The sequence below is a fragment of the Podarcis tiliguerta genome, assembly GCF_965153285.1.
Source record: "Podarcis tiliguerta genome assembly, chromosome: 7".
NCBI lineage: Eukaryota > Metazoa > Chordata > Lepidosauria > Squamata > Lacertidae > Podarcis > Podarcis tiliguerta.
The window spans coordinates 3,672,519-3,699,010 of record NC_139540.1 but is presented as its reverse complement, the minus strand read 5'-3'; the positions used below and the strand labels follow the sequence as shown (position 1 = coordinate 3,699,010).

The 26,492-nt window shown below is 47.0% G+C and overlaps 1 protein-coding gene and 1 long non-coding RNA gene across 2 annotated transcripts; both read right to left on the bottom strand.

Moving 5' to 3' along the window:
* Nucleotides 1-242: 242 nt before the first annotated feature.
* Nucleotides 243-10,444, bottom strand: LOC310681400. The gene is made up of 4 exons (XR_014513246.1): nucleotides 8,900-10,444; nucleotides 4,984-5,089; nucleotides 2,690-2,791; nucleotides 243-995 (listed from the first exon to the last, which is right to left on the bottom strand). It is a non-coding gene; the product is annotated as an uncharacterized lncRNA (long non-coding RNA).
* Nucleotides 10,445-11,068: 624 nt separating this feature from the next.
* Nucleotides 11,069-19,833, bottom strand: LOC310681392 (lymphocyte antigen 6E-like). Its single transcript, XM_083449119.1, has 3 exons — nucleotides 19,556-19,833; nucleotides 14,294-14,413; nucleotides 11,069-11,977 (listed from the first exon to the last, which is right to left on the bottom strand). The coding sequence occupies exons 1-3, from the start codon at nucleotides 19,605-19,607 to the stop codon at nucleotides 11,769-11,771; spliced, it is 381 nt and encodes a 126-aa protein (XP_083305245.1). The 5' UTR covers nucleotides 19,608-19,833; the 3' UTR covers nucleotides 11,069-11,768.
* Between the last annotated feature and the right edge of the window lie 6,659 nt (nucleotides 19,834-26,492).

The following is a 26,492-nucleotide window of genomic DNA, read 5'->3' as shown; positions in this document are numbered from 1 at the left end:
TAAAAGACATCTGAAGGCAGCCCTATTTAGGGAAGTTTTTAATATTTAATGCTGTATTATTTTTAACACTTGATTGGAAGCCGCCCAGAGTGGCTGGGGAAACTCAGCCAGATGGGCGGGGTTTAAATAAATTATTATTATTATTATTATTATTATTATTATTATTATTATTATTATTTCCGTAGCCGCAAGACCACTCAGAATTCAGAACTGGGAAGAAGCAAAAAGAAGCCTCTCAGATATATGGGACAAAAAGCTTTTATTAGCAGTTTCTGAAAAACTCACACATCATTTAAAAGTACAAAAAGGCGACGCTGGCTCGAGAAGAGTTCGCTGCTGTTTAGTGTCCATTCATTTCCCGAAGGTCCAGTGATCCCCACAAAGCTCAGCTACTGAGCCATGTAACTTTTGCTTGGGGATGTTTGTCATTTAACTCTCCTTTCTTCTGAATTACGATTAAAATCTCCCTGGAAGGGGTTCAGTCTTTTCATTACTCTTTTTTCTTTTGGCATGAGCTATCAGACATGACGTAATGGCCACAAGCTGACCCAAGCCTCCAAACTGTCCCAGAAGTCCAGCTTTTGGTACATCAGTCTGCCACTGGTGGTACTAGACTTTACTCCCTGAAACAGAGTGTCCAGAACGCAACACAGCAATAATAATAAAAATATAAGGTACAGGGCCTTTTTGGTGGTGGGATTACTCTGTGCGCCTTGGCTAAAACTGGCCGCCGAGATAGACGACTTGCTTTCTGGGCAGGGGCTTCGCCTTAGTTTCGTTCTGCCCACCCGGGGTCTCGGTTCCTGGTCAAATCAAAGCTCTGATGACAACCAGCACCACCAGCATAAGCATGCCAAACCTTACATTCGCTGTGCCGTTGCACCTGTCCTCTTGACAGCAGGTGAAAGTATACAGCGACGGCCAACTAATCTTGGCGATCAAGCAAGTGTTGGAGCAGCCTTGCTCCACAGCATAGCCGGTGGAAGAGGTTGTTTCTAAAAGGGAGAGGATGGGAAAGGGCCATGGTTAAAGGTAAAGGTAAAGGGACCCCTGACCATTAGGTCCAGTCGCGGACGACCCTGGGGTTGCGGTGCTCATCTCACTTTATTGGCCGAGGGAGCTGGCATACAGCTTCCAGGTCATGTGGCCAGCATGACTAAGCTGTTTCTGGCGGACCAGAGCAGCGCACGAAAACGCCGTTTACCTTCCCGTTGGAGTGGTACCTATTTACAGTGGTGCCCCGCAAGACGAATGCCTCGCAAGACAGAAAACCCGCTAGACGAAAGGGTTTTCCGTTTTTCAATGCGCTTCGCAGGACGAATTTCTCTATGGGCTTGCTTCGCAAGACGAAAATGTCTTGCGATTCTTGCGATTTTTTTTCGCTCCCCACCCCCTTTTTCTAAGGCACTAAGCTGCTAATAGCCTTTTAGTAGCTAATCCGCTAATCCCTTAAGCTTTTAATAGCCGCTAATAGCCGCTAAACCGCTAATAGCGCTAATCCGCTAATAGGGTTGCTTCGCAAGACGAAAAAACCGCTAGACGAAGAGACTCGCGGAACAGATTCTTTTCGTCTTGCGAGGCACCACTGTATCTACTTGCACTTTGAGGTGCTTTCGAACTGCTAGGTTGGCAGGAGCAGGGACTGAGCAACGGGAGCTCACCCCGTCGCAGGGATTCGAACCGCCGACCTTCTGATCGACAAGTCCTAGGCTCTGTGGTTTAACCCACAGCGCCACCTGCGTGGGCCATGGTTAAAGGTAAAGGGACCCCTGACCATTAGGTCCAGTCGCGGACGACCCTGGGGTTGTGGCACTCATCTCGCTTTATTGGCCGAGGGAGCCGGCGTACAGCTTCCAGGTCATGTGACCAGCATGACTAAGCCGCTTCTGGCGAACCAGAGCAGCACACGGAAACACCGTTTACCTTCTCACCAGAGCAATACCTATTTATCTACTTGCATTGGCGTGCTCTCGAACTGATAGGTTGGCAGGAGCACGGACCGAACAAGGGCAGCTTACCCCGTCACGGGGATTCAAACCGCCAACCTTCTGATCGGCAAGTCCTAGGCTCTGTGGTTTAACCCACAGAAAGCTATAATTTTATTGTTTCATTGGTTTTCGAGAAAAGGCAAGCAAAAGGCAACATAATGCATAACCTGGAGAAAGTGGAGAGAGACAGTTTTTCTCCCACTCTCCTAACTCTTGAATTCATGGGCATCCAGGGAAGATGAACGCTGGAAAACTAAGGACCAAATGAATAACATACTTTTTCATGCATCCATAGTTAAACTATGGAACTCATTTCCCCATGAAGCAGTGATGGCTACCAATTTAGATGGCTTTGAAAAAGAATTAGACAAATTCATGGAGGAGGAGAAGAAGAAGAAGAAGAGTTTGGATTTGATATCCCGCCTTTCACTCCCTTTAAGGAGTCTCAAAGCGGCTAACATTCTCCTTTCCCTTCCTCCCCCACAACAAACACTCTGTGAGGTGAGTGGGGCTGAGAGACTTCAGAGAAGTGTGACTGGCCCAAGGACACCCAGCAGCTACATGTGGAGGAGCGGGGAATCGAACCCGGTTCACCAGATTACGAGACTACCGCTCTCAACCACTACACCACACTGGCTCTGATGAGAGGGCTACTGATGGCTACTAGGCGCAATGGCTACACTCAGCCTCCCCATGCTTACCAGTGTAACGCGTGCAGAAGCGATCTGTTTTAGAACAGTTCACAACAGTGTCACAACCAGAATATTTTGTTTCATTGCAGGTATAACATTCCAGGGAAGAAGCTGCAAGGAACAAGCAACTTTTTAAAATAAAATAAAACACACACAGTAAAGATGGGGGAGAAATCTGTCTTTGCTAGGACTTTCAAAAGAAACAGGCTAAGTACCAGAACAACCTATCGTATTTTTCGCTCCATAAGACACACTTTTTTCTTCCTAAAAAGTAAGGGGAAATGTCTGCGTCTTATGGAGCGAATGCCTCCTTTCTTTTAGCAAATATTTTGTGCCACTGGGGAAGTGGTAATTCTGTATTGATTTGTTTTGGATGTTGCATGTGATGCCAATAAAGGTTTCACGATACAATACAATGTCCATGGCTACAGCCTGCACCAAAAAAATCACGTATCCACTGTTTCCTGGGGCTGCAATGGTGCAAAAATGTGGTTACAAAGCACAGATCCACATGGATCCTCAGGATCTTTGCACTGGGTCACCCCAAATTCACCATCAAATCACATGTCTGTGGCCATAGCATGAACCACAAGAATCATACATCCACTGTTTCATTCAGAATATTTTGTTTCTTGTTTTCCTCCTCTAAAATTAGATACGTCTTATGGTCAGGTTATGGAGCGAAAAATACGGTAACCAGAGATCCCCAGGTTTCTCCCCAGTAAGTCTCTTAAGAGGGCATCTGAGCAACCAATCATGGGTGGCTGGCTGCAGGGCCAAACCATGACCTTGTGCTCCTTTCTAAGATGCCCACAAGAATCACAGAATTGTAGAGTTGGAAGGGAAGCCCCAAGGATCATCTAGTCCAACCTCCTGCAATGCAGGAATCGGGGCCAAAGAATTCTGGACCGAGACCACATAATACCGGTCTTGAAAGACCCACATTGGCTCCCAGTACATTTCCAAGCACAATTCAAAGTGTTGATGCTGACCTTGAAAGCCCTAAACGGCCTCGGTCCAGTATACCTGAAGGAGCGTCTCCACCCCCATCGTTCTTCCTGGACACTGAGGTCCAGCACCGAGGGCCTTCTGGCAGTTCCCTCATTGTGAGAAGCCAAGTTACAGTGAACCAGACAGAGGGCCTTCTCGGTAGTGGCACCCACCCTGTGGAACACCCTCCCATCAGATGTCAAGGAGATAAACAACTATCTGACATTTAGAAGACATCCGAAGGCAGCCCTGTTCAGGGAAGTTTTTAATGTGTGACATTTTAGTGTATTTTTGGTCTTTGTTGGAAGCCGCCCAGAGTGGCTGGGGAAACCCAGCGAGATGGGCGGGGTACAAATAAATTATTTGTTGTTGTTGTTGTTGTTATTATTATTACACCACAGCAGTGCTTTCCTCTTGTTTCACTTTCACACACACATTCTATTTTACAATTTATAATACTCAAACCTGTCTCATTCTGAAACCTCTCTTTCTCAGTTTCTGTTAAATTCTTTTCCAAAACCTTTGTTTTTGACTTATTCAGTTTAAATCCTGCTACTTGACCAAACTCCTGAATCAGTTCTAAAACTCTTTTTGTACTAGATTCTGGCTCCTGTAACGTCAAAACTAAGTCATCTGCAAATGCTCTTAGTTTATATTGTTTGGCTCCGACCTGTATCCCTTTAACCAATTGGTCCTTTCTAATCATATTCAACAGAACCTCCAGGACCGATATAAAAAGCAATGGGGAAATTGGGCAACCTTGTCGTGTTCCTTTTTCTATTCTGAACTCCTCTGTCACTCAAGGAGAAAAACAACTATCTGACTTTTAGAAGACTTCTGAATGCAGCCCTATATCAGGAGGTTTTCAACATTTGAAATTATACTATGTTTTTATATGTGTTGTAAGCGACCTAGAGTGGTTGGGGAAACCCAGCCAGATGGGCGGGGTATAAATATGTTGTTGTTGTTGTTGTTGTTGTTGTTGTTGTTGTTGTTGACAGATGGCTTCTCCAACCTTAAAAATCTCCAATAATGGACATCCACCACTTTCTGAGCTGGTCGATCCCTCTGTCGAATAGCTCTTACCCTCAGAATGTTCTTCCCAATGCTTAGTTGAAATGTTCTTTCTTGTAATTTGAATCCATTGACTCAGGTCCTGCCCTCTGGAGCAGCAGAAAACAAGCTTGCTCCATCTTCCACGTGAAAAGCCCTTCAGATATTTGAAGGTTGCCATCCTTTCACCTGTCAGTCTTCTCTTCTCCAAGCTAAGGAGGTCGTTCCAGGAGCAAATGACCGTCATGTCAAAGACTCACCCGTTTTAGTCCACAAGATGGTGGTCAACAGTAGGACAGGAAGAACGTTCATCATTTTGTGTCTTCCTCCGCCGCTAGGATGAAGCAGCCTGCCTTGAGGAGTCCCCTTTGGTGCATAAAATCATCATGTCAACAATTAAGACAGGAAATACAGTGGTACCTCTGGTTGCTAACAGGATCTGTTCCAGAGCCCCGTTCGCAACATGAGCAGAACGAAACCCGCGTCTGTGCATGCGCAGGTTGCGATTCGACACTTCTGCACATGCACGTGACATCATTTTTAGTGTCTGCACATGCGCGAGCGGCGAAACCCGAAAGTAACCCTTTTTGGTACTTCCAGGTCTCCGCGGGACACAACCTGAAAAGATTTAACCTGAAGCAAACGTAACAAGAGGTATGACTGTACAGTGGTACATTAGAAGTTGAACGGAGTCTGTTCCGGAAGTCCGTTCAACTTCCAAAACGGTGGGAAACAAAGGCACGGTTTCTGATTGGCTGCGGGAAGCTCCTGCAGCCAGTCAGAAGCAGGGCCAGATGTTCGGGTTCCGAAGAACGTTCTCAAACCGGAACACTAGCTTCCGGGTTTGCGCAGTTCAGGAGCCAAAATGTTCAACTCGCAAGGTGCTCGGGATCCAAGCTACGACTGTACAGTGGTACCTCGGGTTACATACGCTTCAGGTTACAGACTCTTCAGGTTACAGACTCCGCTATCCCAGAAATAGGACCTCGGGTTAAGAGCTTTGCTTCAGGATGAGAACAGAAATCGTGCTCCGGCGGCGTGGTGGCAGCAGGAGGCCCCATTAGCTAAAGTGGTGCTTCAGGTTAAGAACAGTTTCAGGTTAAGAACGGACCTCCGGAATGAATTAAGTACTTAACCCAAGGTACCACTGTACACAGTTCTCTCCTTTGGGATTCATGCAGCCAGGACGGTCGGAATGCGAAAGGAGATGGTACCATTTAAAAACATTCTGCTGAGAGGAGGATGCTTAGCCAGATGGGACCTGGGTCTAATTCTACCATCAGACCAAAGGCCTATCACGTCTCGCAGTGTCAACCGGGGGCCTTTGGGAAGCCCAACAGTGCAAAAGTGCTCTCTCCCCACTTTTTCTCCACCCCTCCCCCAAAAAAAGACAGAGATTCAGAAGCTGTGGGATGTGATCCGTGAGAGGCAGTCAAGTACAACATTCCTTGAAATGCTAGAGAAGACATGCGAGGGAATATTTGCTCCAGCCATTCGAAACTTCCTGTTCTTCCTGGCTGGAGCATCCTTCCTTTTGCATGTGATAGAAGGTGGGCGTGGCCTTACCTGTCCAGGTAACAAAAGGATGAGTCACGCAGCACTCTCTCCCTCTTTTTGACTTCCTTCTTTGTTTGACCAGTTTTTAGCTAGGACTGCTCTGCTAGATCTCAGCCAGCAGAAGCACTGAGATTATTCCCCCACATGGAGTAGATCCACATGTACATATTTCTAACTAAGTCTGCCTTCCGGAATCCAACTGTGAACTGATGTAAGTAAACTTCTTTTAATGACTTAGATTGTGACGTATTTATTCTTTTAAGAGGGATTTAAGGGAACTTACCAGGAACGTACAATTCAATCTGAGACAGACTGAATTGTATAATTGTGAGAGGCTCACACGAGCCTGCAACCAGCTATCTGCTGTGAATGTAAAAGGGGCATGTAACTCTACTAAGAAAAGGAACTTGCTAGCACAAGTTAGGAAGGATATTAATAAACAATATATCCTATCCTGCCATCCTGAACATTCCCACAGAAGTGTTGCCTTCATCACTGCAGGTGAACGCTGTATCATGTTGCTGCTGCTTCATTTTGTCTGTTCTTATTATGCAGATACAGTTTCTTTGCAATCCCCCTTTCCCTCTTTTAAAGGTAAAGGGACCCCTGACCTTTAGGTCCAGTCGTGACCAACTCTGGGGTTGTGGCGCTCATCCCGCTTTATTGGCCGAGGGAGCCGGCGTACAGCTTCCGGGTCATGTGACAAGCATGACTAAGCCGCTTCTGGCGAAGCAGAGCAGCGCACGGAAACACCGTTTACCTTCCCGCCGGAGTGGTACCTATTTATCTACTTGCGCTGGTGTGCTTTCGAACTGCTAGGTTGGCAGGAGCAGGGACCAAACAACGGGAGCTCACCCCGTCGCGGGGATTCGAACCGCCAACCTTCTGATCGGCAAGTCCTAGGCTCGGTGATTTAACCCACAGCGCCACCCGTGTTCCCTCTTTTAGCACACCTTAAATTCCCTCATCATTCAAAAGTCTGACCACCTCCTTGGCTGTTGGCTGTTTTCCTGCTTCTAATGGATCACATTAGATGGGTGGCGCTGTGGGTAAAACCTCAGCGCCTAGGACTTGCCGATCGTATGGTCGGCGGTTCGAATCCCCGCGGCGGGGTGCGCTCCCGTCGTTCGGTCCCAGTGCCTGCCAACCTAGCAGTTCGAAAGCACCCCCGGATGCAAGTAGATAAATAGGGACCGCTTACCAGCGGGAAGGTAAACAGCGTTCCGTGTGCTGCGCTGGCTCGCCAGATGCAGCTTGTAACGCTGGCCACGTGACCCAGAAATGTCTGCGGACAGCGCTGGCTCCCGGCCTCTAGAGTGAGATGAGCGCACAACCCTAGAGTCTGTCAAGACTGGCCCGTACGGGCAGGGGTACCTTTACCTTTAATGCATCACAATAATTTTTATTGGAGATTACCAGTTGCTGCAGACACCAAAAGGGGTGGATATGTCCATCAAGCCCCTACTCCTAAGTTTCCCTGCCAATCCCTGGGTAGAGTCAGCGCATAAGAAGTGGGAACAGACAATTGCATATTCTGAATTAACAGTGGATGCCCGAAAGCTACCTTTTAGTCAAACAACCACCCCCCCTAGTGGTCCCTTTGGCGAGTTCTTCACAGGGACAAATTCTGCTTCGTTCCGATCTACAGAATATTCCTTTAATGTTCAGAAGTATTCCTTTATACAAATCACACAGAATTTTATTCCTTTACAAAATCACTCTCTTGCCGAAAAAGAAAAGTTCATCTCCCTCTCTTGAAGACATCCAGTGAAGCTGCATGTTTAGAAGATTCAGGACAGGAAAAAGAAAAGGGCTTAAACTATGGAACTCCCTGCCACCAGAGCACACCCACTAGGACAGCTTTCAAAGAGGATTGGACAAAATCGTGGGAAAGAAGGCTTTCAATAGCCACCAGCTAAGATGGCTATGATGTGCCTCAAGTTTTAACAGAAATGCTCCAGGAAGCCTGAGTTCTAAGCTGCTGTGACAATTGGATTGAAGGTAGACTACAAGTTCCAATGTAAAAAAAAGTTGGTATATAATATTATATTATAATATTAAAAAGTAGAGACATCACCTTGCCAACAAAGGTCCGTATAGTAAAAGCTATGGTTTTCCCAGTAGTGATGTATGGAAGTGAAAGCTGGACCATAAAGAAGGCTGATCACTGAAGAATGGATGCTTTTGAATTCTGGTGCTGGAGGAGACTCTTGAGAGTCCCATGGACTGCAAGAAGAACAAACCTATCCATTCTGAAGGAAATCAGCCCTGAGAGCTCACTGGAAGGACAGATCCTGAAGCTGAGGCTCCAAGACTTTGGCCACCTCATGAGAAGACTCCCTGGAAAAGACCCTGATGTTGGGAAAGATGGAGGGCACAAGGAGAAGGGGATGACAGAGGACGAGATGGTGGGACAGTGTTCTCGAAGCTACCAGCATGAGTTTGGCCAAACTGCGGGAGGCAGTGGAAGACAGGCGTGCCTGGCGTGCTCTGGTCCAGGGGGTCACAAAGAGTCGGACACAACTAAACAAATATATTAAAATGGGTAGCCAGAGATCAACCTACAGACAGGTTGAAAACCTGCCAGGATTGCCTCTGCTCCCACCCCAGCCCTCTTACCTGTCAGTCAGCCGTGTCTTTTCTGAAGACGGCCACCGCCAACACGCCCTGGAACAGGACTCGGCAGCTAACGTCCTGCTGGAACCGGGGGGACAGTAAGAAAAGCTCTGCCTGTTCCAACTATGTGTGCGTTTTAGCATCCTGGACAATGAAAGCGCAAGGGGAATACCCTCCTGCCATCGTTGCAAGATGCTGAGGCCCAGGGGGAGGAGCACAAGGCTGTCACAATGGAGACGGAACTATAGTTGGTGGAATGTTTGGAACGAATGTTGTCAGGAGGCAGCCGACCTCAGTGAGGAAACGTCAGAGGAAAAGATCCCCGATAGATTCAGTTTTTATTTATTTTGACAAATCATCATAAAGAATAAAAATGTGCACCCCACCATTGAGACCATTCCATTGGAACTACCCAACCTCCCAAAATTTCAACACCTCTTGCGATGGTCTGACCCCTTTCCGTTTTTAACAGTACAAAATTCTACAAACATTCTCCATCATCTCCTCAAAATCACTTCTCCTGCATATTTCCCGTCTTACCTTAATGGCACATGTTAATTTATCCTTAATAGCTATACCCCACACCTCTTTATACCGTTCTTCCATTTTATATTCTTCTTGCCCCTTCCACTTCCTGGCTTATAATAATTTGTGCAGCTGTCAACAAATTTGGGAGCAAGTCCTTCGTAGCCTGCGAACCTTCCATACCCATCGTAAATTGATACTACTACTACCTCTGGACTTTTGGTCAGCCTTAACCCAATGATTTCTGTTATCTCCTGAAACACCGATAGGTTATATTTATTTACTTTTGTAGACAGGAGTGCCTGGCGTGCTCTGCTCCACGGGGTCACGAAGAGTCAGACACAACTAAGCGACTGAACAACAAAGGTTCTCTAAGCCACTTCCTCATAAAGAAAACATCAAGAGAGTTCTCAGGAACTGTACATGAAAAAGTATAATAAAAAGCCATTATTAAAATGGCCGCTATTGGCCAATGGGCCTTAGGTTGCCGACCCCTGTTCTACTCCCAACTCAAAATGGTTGCAAGTGAGCACAAAACTAGCTCTGCTTCCTTCGTTGCACTACAGCTAAAATGCAAATTTCTAGTCCTTTTTAAAGAATCGAAACAATCTGCTCTACAGTGGACAATCTTGATTATAAGGCGGACTTCAGCATGTAGCTTTCCCTCTCTCTCTCTCTCTCTCTCTCTCTCTCTCACACACACACACACAAAAACACACAAACTGGACAAGGCAATAGCTGGCAACCATGTTGTGACCTTTGGTTGGTCCTAAGATATTGCCAGACTGCGATTTCGAAGTTCTTCCTAACGATCTAGTTGAGATTCCTTCATGGCAAGGAGTTTGAACAGAGGACTCCCTTGCCTGCGTGTTCCAACTATACAATTCTGGTTCTATGAAATGTGGGAGATCATGGCTTTTGACACTTGAGGTGTATTATTTTTAGGACCCAACTTATTTTTGCGACTGTTTTCAAAAGCGTACGTTAATGTTGTAATCCACCCTGGAACCTAAGGGTGAGTAATTCATAGAATCATAGAGTTGGAAGAGACCACAAGGGCCATCGAGTCCAACCCCCTGCCAAGCAGGAAACACCATCAGAGCACTCCTGACATATGGTTGTCAAGCCTCTGCTTAAAGACCTCCAAAGAAGGAGACTCCACCACACTCCTTGGCAGCAAATTCCACTGTCAAACAGCTCTTACTGTCAGGAAGTTCTTCCTAATGTTTAGGCGGAATCTTCTTTCTTGTAGTTTGGATCCATTGCTCCATGTCCGCTTCTCTGGAGCAGCAGAAAACAACCTTTCTCCCTCCTCTATGTGACATCCTTTTATATATTTGAACATGGCTATCATATCACCCCTTAACCTCCTCTTCTCCAGGCTAAGCATGCCCAGCTCCCTTAGCCGTTCCTCATAAGGCATCGTTTCCAGGCCTTTGACCATTTTGGTTGCCCTCCTCTGGACACGTTCCAGTTTGTCAGTGTCCTCCTTGAACTGTGGTGCCCAAAACTGGACACAGTACTCCAGGTGAGGTCTGACCAGAGCAGAATATAGTGGCACTATTACTTCCCTTAATAACATAAGTTGTTTCAGGAAAACACACGACATGCAACTGTGACAGGAAAACAGAAGGGGGGGAAATGAAGTAAGGTAAAAACTAAAATGTATTTATTAAAGTTCAGAAAGCACAAGTGAACCGTGTGTTGAAAACCCACATAGCTTGCAAAATTGTCTAGACAGTGTTCACTTTTTAATGTAAATTTTTAACAGGCAAAACAAAAAAACCAAATCCCTGCTCCGAATCCAAACACTTCATGCATGTCACATTGCTCTTTATGTGAAATGTGACAAGCAAAAAAATGGATGTAAATTCAGAATATACAAAAAAAAAAAAATGATTTCATCTGAGGTGTTTTCCCGCCCCCGCCTCCAGTCGATTTTGCCTCCTGGTGAGCCATCAAGAGGAAAACACAGTTTAAGGCCCCTGTTTAAAGCCCCCCGATAGGGATTAGGAATGTTTTGTTCAGCGGAGTTTTTGGCTTCTATTTCGTGCAAAATTATTTCCCCAACAAACTGCAGCGCCTCACCAGGGTGTGCAAAAATCCCAGCAGCCTCAAGGGGGCAGTGTTGCCATACAAAACATCTCATTCCCCCTCCCCCCACCCCAAAAAATGAGAAGTGGAAAAGGTCTGTCTCCTCTTAAGACCAATACAAAGTGCAGAGACACAGATTCATTTGGGTTAAAAAGCAATGGAATTATATGCCATTGAAAAACACATTATTTGGGGGCTTCTCGGCGGAGAAGGCTGAGCAGACTCCTCCTGCGTGCAAATATTTCTCAAAAAATCACAGCCTGGGTCCAAAGAGGTAGAAGAAGCTGGCGGCGATCCCAGCAGCCAAGATCAGGTGGTTTGTTTTGACGCTGCTGGCTCCGTTGATGTTGCATAAGAAAGACGAACAGCAGCTGACGGACGTGGCTGCGAAGCCAAGGTTGACCCCCATTTGTGGGCAAACTGGAACACATCCTTTGGTGATGGACTGTGACGAATAACCAGCTGGAAGGAAGGAATCAAGTCAACAGAGGATGGCCATCAGTAATAATAATAGTAATAATAATATTTTATTTATATCCCACCTTCCCCAGCTGAGCCGGGCTCAGAGCGGATAACAGTAAAAGTAACACCGTTTACATAAAATCGCAATCAATTACTGTATTTTTCGCTCTATAAGACGCACCAGACCACAAGACGCACCTAGTTTTTGGAGGAGGAAGACAAGAAAAAAAATATTCTGAATCTCAGAAGCCAGAACAGCAAGAGGGATCGCTGTGCATTGAAAGCAGCGATCCCTCTTGCTGTTCTGGCTTCTGTGATAGCTGCGCAGCCTGCATTCGCTCCATAAGACGCACACACATTTCCCCTTACTTTTTAGGAGGGAAAAAGTGAGTCTTATACAGCAAAAAATACGGTAATTGAAATGCATTCTAAAATCAATTCAGAATCAAATTAATGGCAACCATTGGGCTAGAGTTCTGTGTGGATTACCAAAGGAGGGGGTCAGACTGTGCCTTGGCCAAAAGCCTGGTGGAACAGCTATGTCTTGCAGGCCCTGCGGAAAGATGTCAAGTCCCGCAGGGCCCTAGTCTCTTGTGACAGAGCGTTCCACCAGATCAGGGCCACAACCAAAAAAGCCCTGGCTCTGGTTGAGGCCAGTCTGACCTCCCTGTGGCCCGGGACCTCAAAGATGGTTTTGTTGGAAGACCATAAGGTCCTCCGTGGGGCATACCAGGAGAGTCAGCAAACTGGGTGGGGTAGCTAATAGCAGGGAGGACATAATTGGGATTCAAGATTGGACAGCTGCGCCGTAGCCAACAAAACGAATTTCAGTAGGGACAAATGTCAGGTTCTGCACTTAGGCAGGAAGAACCAGCTGCACAAATATAAGATGGGGGGCACTTGGCTTACTAGCAGTAAGGATCTAGGGGTCTTGGTGGACCACAAGCCTAACGTGAGTCAGCAGTGTGATGCAGCAGCAGCAGCAAAAGTTAGCGCTATCCTAGACTGCATTAATAGAAGCCTAGTGTCTAGATCAAGGGACGTCACAGTCCCACTCTATTCTGTCTTGGACAGACCACATCTGGAGTCCTGGATCCAGTTCTGTGTGCCACAATTTGAGAAGGATATTGGCAATCTGGAATGTGTGCAGAGGAGGGTGACCAAGATTATGAAGGGTCTGGAATCTAAGCCTTATGAGGAATGGTTGAAGGGGTTGGGTATGTTTAGCCTGGAAAAGAGGAGACTGGGAGGAGATAGGATAAAGGTAAAGGGACCCCTGACCATTAGGTCCAGTCGTGGCCGACTCTGGGCTTGTGGCGCTCATCTCGCTTTATTGTACTTTATTGGTACAGCTTCGAGGTCATGAGGTCCAGCTCCGATGGCCTAGCAGTTCCCTCACTGTGAGAAGCACAGCTACAGGAAACAGGCAGAGGGCCTTCTCGGTGGTGGCGCCTGCCCTGTGGAACACCCTCCCAGCAGATGTCAAGGCAATAAACAACTATTTTACTTTTAAAAGACAACTGAAGGCGGCCCTGTTTAGGGAAGTTTTTAAGAAGAAGCAGCTTCATTGGGAAAAGGTGGCAGCTAGACATTCCATTGTGGCAACCGTAACCCAGGTATAAGGTGCCATTTGGCAATTAGATTGTATGTATGAGTTTCTGGCACAGGGTGAACCCCACTGAAACTGTCACCACACAACATGTGGGGTGCTTGACAGGTAAAAGATAAAGGACCCCTGGATGGTTAAGTTCAGTCAAATGCGACTATGGGGTTGCGGCGCTCATCTCGCTTTCAGGCCGAGGGAGCAGGTGTTTGTCCACAGAGAGCTTTCCAGGTCATGTGGCCAGCAGGACTAAACCGCTTCTGGCACAACGGAACACCATGGCTTAAACCAGAGCGCACGGAAATGCCATTTACCTTTCCTCTGCAGTGATACCTATTCATCTACTCGCACTGGTGTGCTTTCAAACTGCTAGGTTGGCACGAGCTGAGACAGAGAAATGGGAGCTCACTCCATCGTGGGGACTCGAACCGCCAACCTTCTGTTCAGCAAGCCCAAGAGGCTCCGTGGTTTAGACCCGCATCCCTTGGACTTGATAGGTCGGTCCATGGGGACTCCAGCCTGCCAGCCAAAATAAACCAAGACCCCTATCCCAGACTAGATGGGCTTGTGGTCTCCATCGGGAGAGACTTGCCTATCCATCAAACGATGAAGGCTGATTGTAGCAAAAGACAGGAAACCCCACAGTCCGTTAACCCAAGAATCTCCTTACCTGATAAAGCAACCCTCGTGCCCCCAGTTTAAAATACACCTACCCAGTCCTGCACCAACGTAGACGGTAGCACAAGAGGTTTCTGAATCAGAGCAAATCTGCCACCTCCAGCAGCCCCAGTTTGATTCCGCTCCTTCGCAGTACCAGCACACCAGCGACGAAGCTGAAAAACAGTTAAAACCATTCCCGGAATTAGATGCAACAGTTTCCCGCTTCCAACTCGGCCATATCCTCTTGTTGCCAGGGCTTACGTCTGAGTAAGCAAACCCAGGATGAAACCATAGGCCAGGCACAGGCAAACTCTGGCCCTCCAGATGTTTGGGACTACAAATCCCATCATCCCTGACCACTGGTCCTGTTAGCTAGGGATGATGGGAGTTGTAGTGCCAAAACATCTGGAGGACCGGAGTTTGCCTATACCTGCTATAGGCGCTTTCACTCATCCCACAACCCACTCAGCTTTTTGACGTTTAGACACCTTTTTAACTTCCCCTTCCAGCCAGGGTGGATTTGATTTAAATCAAATTGATTTAAATCACTAGTCCATAAGACTTGATTAAAATCTTCCTTTCTTTTTTTACAGAAAGACTCATTCTTGCTGGTATCATCTCAATATTTACAACCAGATGAAGGTTTTGTTTTTGGAAGAATAAATTTTCAGAATAGTTTTTACAGTTCTGTCAAAAATTACTGATTTGGTTATACTATTATAAATACATAGATAATTAGGAAATTATTGTGAGGTTTAATAAGTTAACTTTGCATTTGGACAACTTTTCTGGTGTACTTTATTGGGAGGAGAAAAATAATCATTTCCTTAATAACAATTTATTTAACTAAAACAATAACATAGTATCCATGTTTGTTAACTGATGTGGTTAAACAATTAAAAAAAACAACAGACTGAGTTTTAACATACATGAAAAACTTAAAACAAATCCTTATTTCCTAATGAATAGCCTTTGGACTACAATGTAACTTAAATAGAAAACTATCTTTAGGAAGATTTTTCCTCCAAAAGCATTTTATTTTAAAAATCCAATTAATATTAGGAAAAATCCAATTATTTTTTTAAAAAAATCATTGATTTTTGCCCACCCTGATTGCCAAAGTATATCACCAGAAATGCACCACTGACCCACAAGCAGCGTTCAAAATTAGCCAGGTGTATTTTGCAACTGGTGTGGGTCCAATTGTGGCTGGTCCCTCCAGTTTTCTTAGGCAGGTAAGAGCTTATTCACTGCATTTATCTCCAAGGAGTACATAGTTCACCCCTTTCCCACTTAATCCCGTCAATGACCCTGCGAGGAAAGTGAGGAGGCTGGGATTGACTCCAAGGTCCTCCAGTGAGTTTCACAGCGAAGTGGGGATTTGAACCCTGATCTCCCAGCTCCTAGTCCGACACTCTAACCACTACACCACACGGGCTTCCTAGAGTATGTCCGCCAAGGGGCAGCTCTATAAATTACCGTATTTTTTGCTCTATAAGACTCACTTTTTCCCTCCTAAAAAGTAAGGGGAAATGTGTGTGCGTCTTATGGAGCGAATGCAGGCTGCGCAGCTATCCCAGAAGCCAGAACAGCAAGAGGGATTGCTGCTTTCACTGCGCAGCGATCCCTCTTGCTGTTCTGGCTTCTGGGATTCAGAATATTTTTATTCTTGTTTTCCTCCTCCAAAACTAGGTGCGTCTTGTGGTCTGGTGCATCTTATAGAGCGAAAAATACGGCAAGTAGGTAGATAAAAGTGTTGGGGGGGGGAGCAAAAATGGCACTCTGAAATATTTTCCTTGAATCTTGAATTTTATTCTAGATTTGATGTTTTAATGTAATGCGAACCAGTTTTGAGATCCCCCCCCCCTTTAAAATCTAAAGTGGCATAGATATGAAATGAACAATAACAACCGTTTCCTTCGGGGTGAAAAATGGTGCCCTAAACCAGGGATAGACCAGTGTAAAGTAAGCAGCGCATAAGCAGCACACAAAACGCTACCAAACCACTCTACGTTCTAAATCTTATATTAATAAGATTTACTACAAGATCTACTACAGAAGCCACAAACAGAAAACTCATTCAAATTGTGTCCAAAAGGAAAATTCAGTCTTTAAAGTTCCTTTAGCTAGGCTCCTGTAAAGGTAAAGGGACCCCTGACCAGTAGGTCCAGTCGTGACCAACTCTGGGGTTGCGGTGCTCATCTCGCTTTATTGGCCAAGGGAGCAGGCGTTTGTCTGCAGACAGCTTCCGGGTCATGTGGCCAGCATGACTAAGACGCTTCTGGCAAACCAGAGCAGCACACGGAAACACCGTTTACCTTCCTGCTAGAGTGGTACCTATTTATCTACTTGCACTCTGACGTGCTTTCGAACTGCTAGGTTGGCAGGAGCTGGGACTGAGCAATGGGCGGGGTACAAATAAATTTATTATTATTATTATTATTATTATTATTATTATTATTACACCACACCAGTGCTTTCCTCTTGTTTCACTTTCACACACACATTCTATTTTACAATTTATAATACTCTTTTTACATCCTCAATATATCAATGACTTCCCTTCTTCTCCTTCCATGGTCCCTTTTAGCAAGCCTACCCAAGAGTTAAATACCATCTGTGAATCACTTTCCTGACCTCAGATCAAAATTAAGAAACCTGAAGCTCTGGGCACCCTTGGAAGGAACGGTGGGACATAATCTCAAACTACCGTATTTTTCGCTCTATAGGGCACACTTTTTCCCCGCACTGACCCCTCTCGCTCTCTAGGCTTGGGGCACCTATCCGCAAGCCTTGGGAACTCCTGCCGGGCTCCCAAGGCTTGCGGACAGCAGCCTGCAGCCCGAAACCCGGGGTGTGGAGCGGGCTACAGTGCCGCGCTCCCCGGGCTTCGGATAGCAGCAAGCTCCAGGAGCTCAACCTCGCCTTCGCTCCCGGACCCGTTCTGGGGGCTGGGGTCAGGGGAAGCTTGGGCTTCCCCTGCCCCAGCCCAGAGGCTAAAAACGAAGCTAAGACAGCTAGCGGGATCCATCCCGCTCACTGTCATGGCTTCTTTGCTCTTGGGGCTCGGGGGGGGGGGGAGAATAATTGTTTTTCTTTATTCCCCCCCCCCAAAGAAAAAACTAGGTGCGCCCTATGATCCAGTGCGCCCTATAGAGTGAAAAATACGGTAATTTCATAGGGAACCTGGCCTTCCTCAATGATCAAGTGATGGTGGGTAATCTCCCCCAAGAAACAGCCGGATCCCCATCTTCATTCTCTTTGCCTAGTTAAGGCAGTGTTCCCCAACCTTGGGCCTCCAGCTGTTTTTGGACTACAACTCCCATCATCCCTCGCTAGCAAGACCAGTGGTCAAGGATGATGGGAATTGTAGTCCAAAAAACAGCTGGAGGCCCAAGGTTGGGGAACACTGAGTTAAGGAATGCAGTTTCCAAAAGGCCTCTTCTACCTTCTGTGTAAACCGAGAGAGGCGGGCTTGCCAGGACCTGACCTCTATTATAACAAGTAAAATAAATACAGAATACTTCCATTGTTCGCCAGAGGAACCCGATTCCTCTTGAGATACAACTCTGCAGCTGTTCATTCAATTACGGAGCGTAAGAATGTAAGCAGAGCCTGCTGGATCCGGCCACTGCCCCCTCCTGGGCTCCAGGATCCTGTTCTCACAATGGCCAAGAAGATGCCTGTGGAAAAACTGCTAGCCATCCATATCCTCTCCACCAGGAAGGACCAGAATGACTGAAGGACTACAGGTAATTGGGTTATTGAAAAGCAAAGGCTTTTTAACAGCAGGAAAAGGCAGGTCAGGGCTTGTGGGACGTACAGGCAGGCTTGGTTTTCATGCTCTCTGGGTTTTTTACAATGCTGTTTTGAGTAGGGCATAAATCACTTGGGGGATGGGAAAGGGATATTCACCGAGACAGAAAGGGATGTTGCCAGCAGCCCAGAATTTTACCCGTCGCAAAGGACTAGCTGGGACAGGCACTGAGCCACAGAATCCTGGAACTCGCATTCCCGGAAGAGTAAGAAAAAACCATAAATGTTTCCGCTCTAAAATATTGCTCCGATGCATCTCTGGCGCATCCCTTTAATTCAGTGATGGACTACAATTCCCAGCATCCCTGACCACTGGTCCTGTTAGCTAGGGATCATGGGAGTTGTAGTCCGAAAACAGCTGGAGGGCATTCCTTCCCATTCCGTACCATCCCAGCTTTTACATCATGCCGGAAAAATTCCACAGCACCACAATGGGAGCGACCACAAAACCCGGAGTTTTTTGCAAGAGTCCCTGGCAGAGCTCCAGACCCTCAGACAAAGGAGGTGGAAAAGACCTCGTGGACTGCTTCCCCCTTCCCCACATTCCTGGATTTTTTGGCACTCTGTAGGGGTTGCCACCTTCTCTTCCCGGCCCTGCTCCCATGCATGCAAGAGTTTACAGAAAAATAAAGCAAGAAAATCAAGAAAAACTCACATCCATACTTTTAAATTCTGTATGTTTCAAAAGAATACATGAGATTAAAATTAACTCAGCGCCTTCTGCATCTCCATACAAAAATGACATACCAGGAGTGCCACTGGGGTTTTTTTTGGGGGGGGGGGTACCATTCCCAGCAGCCGCCCCTCCCCCGACTCTTGCAAAGCCCTTGTACCAAGAACGTCTCTGAGCACGTGCCGAGTGCCTCCCTGCGCATCACCACAGATAGTCCTGTCTGACGTCAGAGGGGGCTTTCCCTGCCTAATCTTTGGGCTTCCGGCCCAATCCGCATCCCACCATTCCGCCCCAACGCCGGTCCCCAGGATCCTAACCCACCACTCTAACCACTACGCCACACTGTATGAAGCGCACATTGGCTCGAAAGCAGACCCAGGTGTGCCCGGTGGGCCTCCTTTCTCATTTACCGCGTGCACAGAACCGCAGGACAATCCCAGGCAAATGGGGTCAGGGCGGCACCCTTAGGATCGAGCGCAACCCTAAGCCACGCCTACCCAGAATTCCTGTTCAATCCAGCGGCGCTTCCTCCCAGAGGTTTAGGATCGCGGCGTACCTTGCGCTCTTTTAACGAGCCCCTGCAACGCCCATTTTCGCAAACCAGACTCAGGGCGGCCGCAAAAGCAAGCTATCCTCCCCCCGCTTTGCAGAGATAAAGGCAGACGCGGCAGCTACGCCTGCTAGCGGCTAACGGGCATCCTTAAAAATAACCTAAATTGATATTGGGCGGAGAGACGGGGGGGGGGGAGAAAAACTTACAATTTTGTATTGTGGGGGGTCAGAAACCCTAAACGCGTCCTGTCTCGTGGAAATGGAAAGGCCTTACCTCTTTGCACGCAGAGACAGGCGGCCAGGAGGACTGCAAAAGACGCCTTCATTTTGGATGCAGTCTTGTCTGCGCTTCCTTTTTTCCCCCCTTATCTTTTTTTTGCAAAGACGGATCCCACCTCCGGGGTGGAGGGGCGGCGAAAACTCTTGCGCTGGGTTGCAAAAATAAAAAATGAAAACAGCGGAGTAACAGCACCGAAGGACGGTTCCGACTTGCAGCAGCTGCCCAGCGCGCAGCAATTTACGCGCAAGCTGCTTATAAACCGCCGGAGGGGCCGGATGAGATCAACCCACGTGTAGCTTCTCCTCAAATCCAAGGCGGCTTGGCGGAGGCTGCAAAGCCTTTTTTCTAATTTTGTTGTTCCTCCCCAAACCCACCTCCTGGGCTTCGCATCTCTCTTTCGTTTCTTGCTGCCGAGGTGCCCTTTCACCAGAAACGAAAGCTTTCCAAAATGCGCCCTGGGAGCAGTGCCGTTTTACGCATGAGATATAATAATAATAATTTATTATTTATACCCGGCCCATCTGGCTGGGTTTTCCCAGCCACTCTGGTCCACTTCCAACAGAACACTAAAATGCAAAAACCTAAACATGCTATAGCTTGGGGCCCCACCCTCTTGGGGGCCAAAAAAAAATTAAAGGGGGGGGGAACTGGATGTTCGTTTCCAAAATATAAGATTGAAAAACAAATAAAATAAAACCTACATACGGCAACCGTGTTTTGTGTTGTGCAGCCTCCTATGATGTAAGTCATGGGTAGGCAAACTAAGGCCCCGGGGGCCGGATCCAGCCCAATCGCCTTCTAAATCCAGCCAGCGGACTGTCCTGTTTTTACACGAGTAGAATGTGTCCTTTTATTTAAGATGCATCTCTGGGTTATTTGTGGGGCATAGGAATTTGTTCATTTTTTCCCTAAAATATAGTCCGACCCCCCACCCAAAGTCTGAGGGACAGTGGACTGGCCCCCTGCTGAAAATGTTTGCTGACCCCTGATGTAAGTCATGGGCCCCGCCTGCTAGACTGCTCCCTAAAATATCGCATATAAAGGGCCCCATTACCTTCAGTAGCTTAGGGCATCAACAAACCTAAATCCAGCCCTGCCTGGGGGATGCTATGGGGAAGCAAGCAACCCCCTATCTGGGGGCACAGAGCATTTGGTCCAAATTGGGACTGGAGATAAGAAAAGCTTTAGGCCTTTTGGAGTGGTTATAAACACCCTTCTTATATACCGTATTTTTCGCTCTATAGGACACACCCAACCATAGGACGCACCTTGTTTTAGAGGGGGAGAACAAGGGGGAAAAAATCCTTACCCTGTCTGCTCAGCACCGATTAGCGAAGCGGCAGGAGAAACGGAACCCCTTCCATTTCTCCTCCTGCTTGGCTGAAGGGGCGCTGCGCAGCTCTCCCTCTCTGCTGAAGCCAGGAGAGTCTTGCTCTCCCGGCTTCAGCAAAAGGAACCCGAAGCCTCCGGAGCACAGCGGGACCTCCCACTGCACTTCGGAGTCTTCAGGCAGCTATCCCTGAAGCCTTTGGAGCATAGCGCGAGTTCCTGCTGCCCTCCAGAGGCTTCGGGTTCCTTTCGCTGAAGCCAGGAGAGTCTTGCTCCTGCTGCGCTCCGGAGGCTTCAGGCAGCTATCCTTGAAGCCTGGAGAGTGAGAGGGGTTGGTGTGCACCGACCCCTCTTGTTCTCCAGGCTTCAGCGAAAGCAACGCGAAGCCTCCGGAGCGCGGAGGGAGCGCTCCCTCTGCGCTTCGGAGGCTTCGTGTTGCTATCGCTGAAGCCAAGGAGCCTGCATTCGCTCCATAGGACGCACACACATTTCCACTTAATTTTTGGAGTGAAAAAAGTGTCCTATAGAGAGAAAAATACGGTAAGTGTTGAATAATATTTGAACAAGTATTGGCTGCAATATTCCAAGTCTCCTTTGGATACTTATTCTGAAGGTGTTGATTTAATCTTTAATCTTAATGGAGGGACGCGGGTGGCGCTGTGGGTTAAACCACAGAGCCTAGGACTTGCTGATCAGAAGGTTGGCGGGTCGAATCCCTGCGACGGAGTGAGCTCCTGTTGCTCGGTCCCTGCTCCTGCCAACCTAGCAGTTCAAAAGCACGTCAAAGTGCAAGTAGATAAATAGGTACCACTCCGGCGGGAAGGTAAACGGCAGTTCCGTGTGCTGCTCTGGTTCACCAGAAGCGGCTTAGTCATGCTGGCCGCATGACCCAGAAAAAACTGTCTTCCTCGGCCTGTAAAGCGAGATGAGCACCACAACCCCAGAGTCGGCCACGACTGGACCTAATGGTCAGGGGTCCCTTTACCTTTACTTAATCTTAATGATATGGGAGAAACGCCATATGTAATAAGAAACAAAATAGTTATTGAGGGATTGCTTTTGTTTTTACATTTTTGGAATGACAGTTTAAATGATGATGTTGCTACCGGTTCAGGGGTGCTGGACCTCTCCAAATTCCTGGATCCAGTTAGTGTTAGAATTTAATTGAGACTTGGGGTGTTAAGCTGAGTGCCAGGCACTGCGATTCTCTGGATACAGCAAGTGTTAAAACCTAATCAAGTCAGGCTAGCCTAGTGAGTTGTCAAGAGAACAAAGGAAGGGGCAAAGAGCTCTCCCTCAACCCACAGGTAGCAAGGAGGACAAAAGTGAGAATTGAGGGGTTATGTGAGCTATATAGTGGAATTGGAGAGCTGAAAATAAGGCCAATATATTTTCTTGATTTTATTCATTTATTAGATTTATATATATTTCACAAGATTCAAGGACAATCAAAGAAACATTTCAGTGTAGTGTAGTATAGTATATTATTATTATTATTATTATTATTATTATTATTATTATTATTATTATTACCGTAGTTTTCGCTCCATAACACACATTTTTTTCCACCTAGAAAGTAAGGGGAAATGTCTGTGCTGAATGGGGAGGAGAGAGGGACAGAGTGCCTGCTTCTTTAAAGGAGCAAAGCGGGAGGGGAGGGGAGCCGCTTACACGAGTGTAAGCGGCTCCTGTCTGGTAGGCTCCTTTAAAGCAAGCAGGCTCTCTGTCCCTCCAGCAAAGTTTTTCAGCTCGCTAAGGGAGGAAGGAGAGAAGCAGAGCCTGCTCCACGCGTGCTTCTTGTCCCTTGAGTGCTTTTCCTTCCCTCCCCACTTAAAACGTGGTTACAAAGCACAGATCCACATGGATCCTCAGGATTTTTGCACTGGGTCACCCCAAATTCACCATCAGATCACATAGCATGTCCATGGCTACAGTTTGCACCAAAAAAATCATGCACCCACTGTTGCCTGGGGCTGCAGTGGTGCAAAAACGTGGTTACAAACATGGATCCACATGGATCCTCAGGATTTTTGCATTGGGCTACCCCAGATCACATGTCTGTGGCCACAGCATGAACCACAAAAATCATACATCCACTGTTTCATTTAGAATATTTTTTTTCTTGTTTTCCTCCTCTAAAAACTACATGCGTGTTATGGTTGGGTGCGTGTTATCGAGCGAAAAATACGGTAGCTATATAACCAGAAACAGTATCTATGCCTCTCTTCAAGAGCACTGGCTATTCTCAATGATATATTGTTGTGAACAGGGATTTTCAACTCTGACGAATATGAAAGATCAGAAAAGAGGAAGTCATCTTGGTGTTGATGGAAGAGATGAGTAATTGTTTTGTCTCAAATTAGAACAAATATAAATGAGATTACCCATATAAGGAATCTCATGCCTCTCACTGCATTTGTATACATGCTTAAGGTACATATGTAAGAAGCTTGTTTGTGATTATATTTTGGGGGTGATTCTCATGAAGCTGTACTGTTTTATACTTTCTGGGTGTCCCACGATTGTATTACAAAGTAGTTGTGTTCTATGTTATAAATCAAGCGCTGCTAAGAGTTGGGGTATTCCCCCCCCCCCAATGCATTTCTTTCCACGCTAAAAAAGTGGATGTTGTTTGCTTTCTGGGAAACTGATGCAACTCTGCAAACAGTGCCGTCTTAAGCAAATACGGTGCCGGGGCGCAAATATCCACCCGGCACACACACACACCCAGGTTGCCCAGAGTTGTAGGGGAAGAAACCTCAACATTGTTGATCTTTTTAAAGGAAGAGTTCCCCAGAGTTGTCAACCTTTTTTTCGGGAACTGACACCACGCTTATCTCTACTCAGGACAAGAAAACAGGAAACAGGTGCCTGGGGCCTCAAAGAGAAAGGAAATTGACAATGTGGGATTAAAATCCACACTCACACGTGGACGGTCTAGGAATCAGCATGTTTTTACATGAGTAGATTGTGTGCTTTTATTTAAAAGGAATCTCCGGGTTATTTTGTAGGGCATAGGAATTCCTTCATGTTTTCCCCCCAAAATATAGTTCGGCCCCCATGAGGTCTGAGGGACAGTGGACCGGCCCCCAGCTGAAAAAGTTTGCTGACCCCTGGACTAGATGACCCTTAGGTACCTTCCAACTCTACAGTTCTGTGTTTCTAAGCGCGTGCACACAAACACACACACACACAGTTTGCAGTCATGACCTAGAGATGTTGCTTTTCATCTCTTGCAGTCCTTAGATATTATTATTGGAGGGGTTTGGAGGACTGCCTAAGCAAGCTCCTTTGCAGAGGAAGACGGGGGGGGGGGTACATTCAGTGCTGTGCCTCCCTTCAAAGGGCTGAGCTGGGTTGCAATTAGCAATTAGGTGAGAAACGACGCCAAGGGGGAAATGGGGAGAATTGCTTTGGGTGAGTCAACTGGAAGAGCTAAGAGAGATGCTTAAGTAAGGTAGCTCTGTGCTGGACCAGGAAGGGTTTGAATCTAACAGAAGAGGCTGTGGAACCAGTCAGACAAGTTTCTTTGTAGGACAATGACCTCGGCGATGCTCTGATCCGCATCTCAAAAGATGAGCTTGGCTGCAAGACCTGATGGAAAGCAATATCCGCCCTCCCTTCCCCACAGGTGGGCGGGGGTTGCGGCACCAAGCAGGGCTCACCTGGGTGGGTGCCACCCACCTGCTTGGGCCAGCCTTTGACCCGCCCTCGGCCAGGGAGGACAATGGGCAGCCAGCCAGGGGTGGGCCTAAGGCCAAAAGAAAAGAGGCTGATTCCTTGGCTCAAGCCTCTTTTGCTGTTCTTCCTTCCAGGATCACCCACCCACCCTCCCTCAAATTAATAATTTCTTGCCTTAATAATTTCATCCTAAGTCAGTGATCTTCAAGTTAATCATTCTTTCCTTATAGCTAATATTTTGCGTTCCAGGTCAGCAGGCGCTGCTGCGGTCATAAGATGGTTGCTGTACAGTGGTACCTCAGGTTACATACGCTTTAGGTTACATATGCTTCAGGTTACAGACGCCACTAACCCAGAAATAGTGCTTCAGGTTAAGGACTTTGCTTCAGGATGAGAACAGAAATCGTGCTCTGGCGGCAGCAGGAGGCCCCATTAGCTAAAGTGGTGCTTCAGGTTAAGAACAGTTTCAGGTTAAGAACGGACCTCCAGAACTTAAGCCGAGGTACCACTGTATTCAGAACTGGGAATGAACTTTCCCTGCATTGGCAGGTTTCCCCTTCCCCAAAGCAATTTCGTCATAACTTTGGCGGTTTTTAGGCCTTAGCAAGGTATCCTTTAGTCTAACATCAAGTTGGGGGGGGGGAATGTATTTCTGCTCCCTCCCCATGCGGCGGCGCTTGCAGGGCCCGTTAAAGGGCAAAAAGCGGGAGTCCCTGGCCCTAGAGCGGCGGCATGTTTCTCCTGGCCCAGAAGTGGAAACAAGAGGAAATACCGACGAAAGAGGAATGGAGGATGAAATTAACAGACTATGCAGAACTGGACAAGTTAACAGGGAAAGTTAGATATCTTCGAGACCAAAAGTTCATCGAGGACTGGGGAAAATTTGTGGAATATCTGAAAAGTACATGTGAAGTACAAACAACGCTAGTGGGGTTTAAAGAAGCACTGTAAAAACTGAGGTATATTGTTAAATGAAAATGGATGATTGGAGGGGGGACTTATGGCAATAGAGAACAGAAGAAATGCATAAGCAAGAGTTAAATATGGATGATTGTCAGAGAAGTTGAAGGAAGTCCAAAAGTATGGAATTTGTGAAAATTTGGATCAAAATTGTATATTTATGTTAAAAATTAATAAAAAGCATTTTAAAAAAAGAAAAGAAAAGAAAATGGAAAGCTTAAAAAAAAAATAGAGCGGCGGCATGTAGGTCAAACTCCTGGGACGAGGTCGGTGGAAGGGCATGCTGTGTAAGTTTGCGCTTTGCAGTCCCCTCTCACTGGACCTCGTCTGCCTGCATATCCTCAGCCAGGCGGGCTGAGAGGGTTACCTGCCAAGGCCTGTGCCAAGTTTCCCACTTCTGAAGGTCAATAAAGTTGTGGCCCATTTGAACCCATACTCTGGTCTCTTGTCTCATTGTTTGGGGAAAAGGGGTAGGCACCACAGACAGGGTTTAGCGTGTGCCCGCAATAGGCTGGGACAGAGCTGTGTGGGTGAATGAGTTGAATGCCAGAAGCTGCAGACATGCTCTGACTAATGGGAAAAGCGAGATCTGTTGTGGTGTTAATGCCCTGAAGCACTTCACCCCATGCAGAATGCAGTTGGCACCTTTGTCTCTAGAGAAACAGTGGAGTGCGCCTCCAGGGTTGAAGCCAAACCTCTGCCTTAAGGTAAAGGTAAAGGGACTCCTGACCATTGGTCCAGTTGTGACCGACTCTGGGGTTGCAGCACTCATCTCACTTTATTGGCCGAGGGAGCCGGCGTACAGCTTCCGGGTCATGTGGCCAGCATGACTAAGCCACTTCTGGCGAACAAGAGCAGCGCACGGAAACACCGTTTACCTTCCTGCCGGAGCGGTACCTATTTATCTACTTGCACTTTGACGTGCTTTCGAACTGCTAGGTTGGCAGGAGCAGGGACCGAG